The 2638-nt window shown below is 43.6% G+C and overlaps 1 protein-coding gene across 4 annotated transcripts in view; it reads left to right on the top strand.

The window, feature by feature from the left end:
• Positions 1 to 442, top strand: part of LOC121709997 (paired box protein Pax-3-like) — a 23873-nt gene extending 23431 nt beyond the window's left edge. For all 4 annotated transcript variants that reach the window (XM_042093795.1, XM_042093814.1, XM_042093786.1 and 1 more), the window contains exon 9: positions 319 to 442. In XM_042093795.1, the coding sequence (XP_041949729.1) occupies positions 319 to 353 (35 nt within the window). In that variant the 3' untranslated portion in view covers positions 354 to 442. The remainder of the gene's footprint in view (positions 1 to 318) is intronic.
• Positions 443 to 2638: the final 2196 nt, after the last annotated feature.

Raw genomic sequence — 2638 nt, 5'->3', positions numbered from 1 at the left:
GCCGGCGATTGGAACCATGTGTATCTGGCAGAGGTCAGCCCCAGAGTTGTTATTGATCACTGGCCCTGATCCACCGAGTGCTAGCCAACTCTCCAAAAAAAGTCAGGAACGCCCAGAAAATCTGTTCCTTTTCCCTCTCTCCCTCCCTTGTACTCTCTCTCTCTCTCGCTCTCTCTCCATACCTCCATGAGAGCGTGTATTTCATGCCAGAGAGAACCCCACTCTGACAAGATCCCCCTGCATGAAGAGATGCTGTCATAACCCTCCTCACTAAAGACCTCTCTCTCTCTCTCTCTCTCTTCTCTGCTTCTCTTTCAGGTGCCTTTCATTATTTGAAGCCCAACATCGGCTGAGTGGAGGAGTTCACTGGATGCTCTGATGCTGGACTCTTACACCCGACTAATCCAGCCTCCCGACCACCACTGGCCCCCACCCCTCACCTCCCAGCCCCCACCAATACACACACGTATCCCAACAGGGGGACAACACCGAGGAGAGAGGGGGGGGGGGGGGGGGGGTTGTTTTTGGAAATGGAGGGGGCTTAGGGAGGTGAGGGAGGGGGCGGGCGGGGGGCGGAGGGGTGAAGTGGCCCTGATCGGGTGAAAGAGGAGAGCATTCAGATAATCAGGACCAAAAGGCCAGCCTCTCCAGTTACCTGGCACTCGCCACGCTCTCTCCACGTCATGCTTTCTGAGCGAGAGGGAGAGAGGGAGGAAGGGAGGGAGAGAGGGAGAGGCATGCCTCGTTCTCCATGCTTGAAGAAAGGACAAAAAAGACAAAAAGGACTGTTCACAAAAAGACAGAGCAAGAGAGAAGAAAAAAAAAGAAACTTCTGTGTTTAATTTCTAATGAATGGCAGGGAAACAAGTGGGACCAGATTTTGTAAACTGTGCTTTTTTTCCTTCAATGAGCTTATGGGGCCAACCACGATAACAGAACACAATGGCACAGAACCTCATCCAGGGGGCCAGCTGTTCCCATGGTGATGACGGACTCTTAACATGGACTGGCAGAGATGCTCTAGGAGTGTTCAACACCACGTCACAGACATTTCTCTCTTTCGTTTTCTTATTCCTCCACAACTATGGGCTGAAATCTTTTTTTTTTTTTTTTTTGAATCCCCACCAGCATAAATGTACTTCATATTTTAATTGTAATCCGCTGAGAATGTGAAAACATGCATGTGTTCCAATACTGTTTATTCACATTAATCTGAAATCTTCTCAAGGGACCCAAACAAAATGAAAGGAGTATGAGTGAGTGAATGAATGAATGAGTGAATGAGTAAGTGGACACAGTAGAGCGGATAGATGGCCTTGTGAGCACTGCTACACACATCTACTGAGCACCAGGGAAGGCACTCACCAGTCTAATGGCATTTCATATAACTCCACTTACAGCTTTGTGCAGCATGCATGTTGAGAAACTCAGTGTGTTCAAATGATTGTTTGTGTGTCTGTGTGTGTGTGTGTCTGTTTGTGTGTGTGTTTGCGTGTTTGTATTTGTATGTGTGTATGTGTGAGTCTGTGTGTGTGTGTGTGTGTGTGTGTGTGTGTGTGTGTGTGTGTGTGTGTGTGTGTGTGTGTGTGTGTTTCTCAGCTGCACAGACCATTACCATGGGTATGTGACTGAAGAACAGATAGACTAAGACAGGAGATAATAGCAAACTACAATTAGGTGACTTCAAGGTGTGGCCACCCACTAGCTGTAGAGAGAGATAGAGAGAGAGAGAGAGAGAGAGAGAGAGAGATAGAGAGAGAGAGAGAGAGAGAGAGGAAAAAGAATGCAAAATATTTTTTCACATTCTCAAGAGAGAGAGAGAGAGAGACACAGACTGAGAGAGAGCGAGAGAGAGAAACTTTGATTGACATAGTGTACTGAAACCCAAAGAAAGTGCAATACATATATACCTCAGATGAGCAGTATTCAAAGTAAAATCATGTCTTAAAATGTACTTGCATACATGCCTTTTATTTTGATATTCTTTTGAAAACAAATGACAACAACATCCATGTTAGGTTGACAATGGAAAAGTCCATAAACAAAACAGTAAGAAAAACAAAAATAAATGAATGTTTGTTCCAATCCAGTGATAATGCATTTGCATTTGCAGGTTTTTTTTCTGTCTGTGCCAATCTGTCGTTATGTGTTGAGTCCTGTTTAAGTGTGTATTTATTCTTTACATTCTGTTAGGGCAACGCCTCTCTCTTCAGTGTGCTCCAGCTGAACAGCACTCAGTGTCTCGCTGTGTGCAAGTCTTAAAGCATTACACAAAAATACACATTTATTTTTTACCTTGTGTTTTTTTATATACAGTGCATATACAACCCTTCCTTCCATCAATGACTGCGTACAATTGTTGGTGTAAAATGTCTTGTTTAAATGCAGCAGTATTTACTATTTATAATGAAAATGAAAAATAAAAAAAACACACAAAAGCTTGTACAAGTATTTTTTTCCCAGTTATTTTATGTGTCTTTACTTATAAAAGGGTGGGTCACAGTTCACACACACACACACACACACACACACACACACACACACACACACACACACACACACACACACACACACACACACACAGGAAAAAGAAAGCAAAATATTTTTTCACATTCTATTCTTTTGAGTCTTGTATTGT

The sequence above is a fragment of the Alosa sapidissima genome, chromosome 1, assembly GCF_018492685.1.
Source record: "Alosa sapidissima isolate fAloSap1 chromosome 1, fAloSap1.pri, whole genome shotgun sequence".
Lineage (NCBI taxonomy): Eukaryota > Metazoa > Chordata > Actinopteri > Clupeiformes > Clupeidae > Alosa > Alosa sapidissima.
Note: the sequence above shows the minus strand (reverse complement) of the source record. Positions and strands in the feature narration are given on the sequence as shown.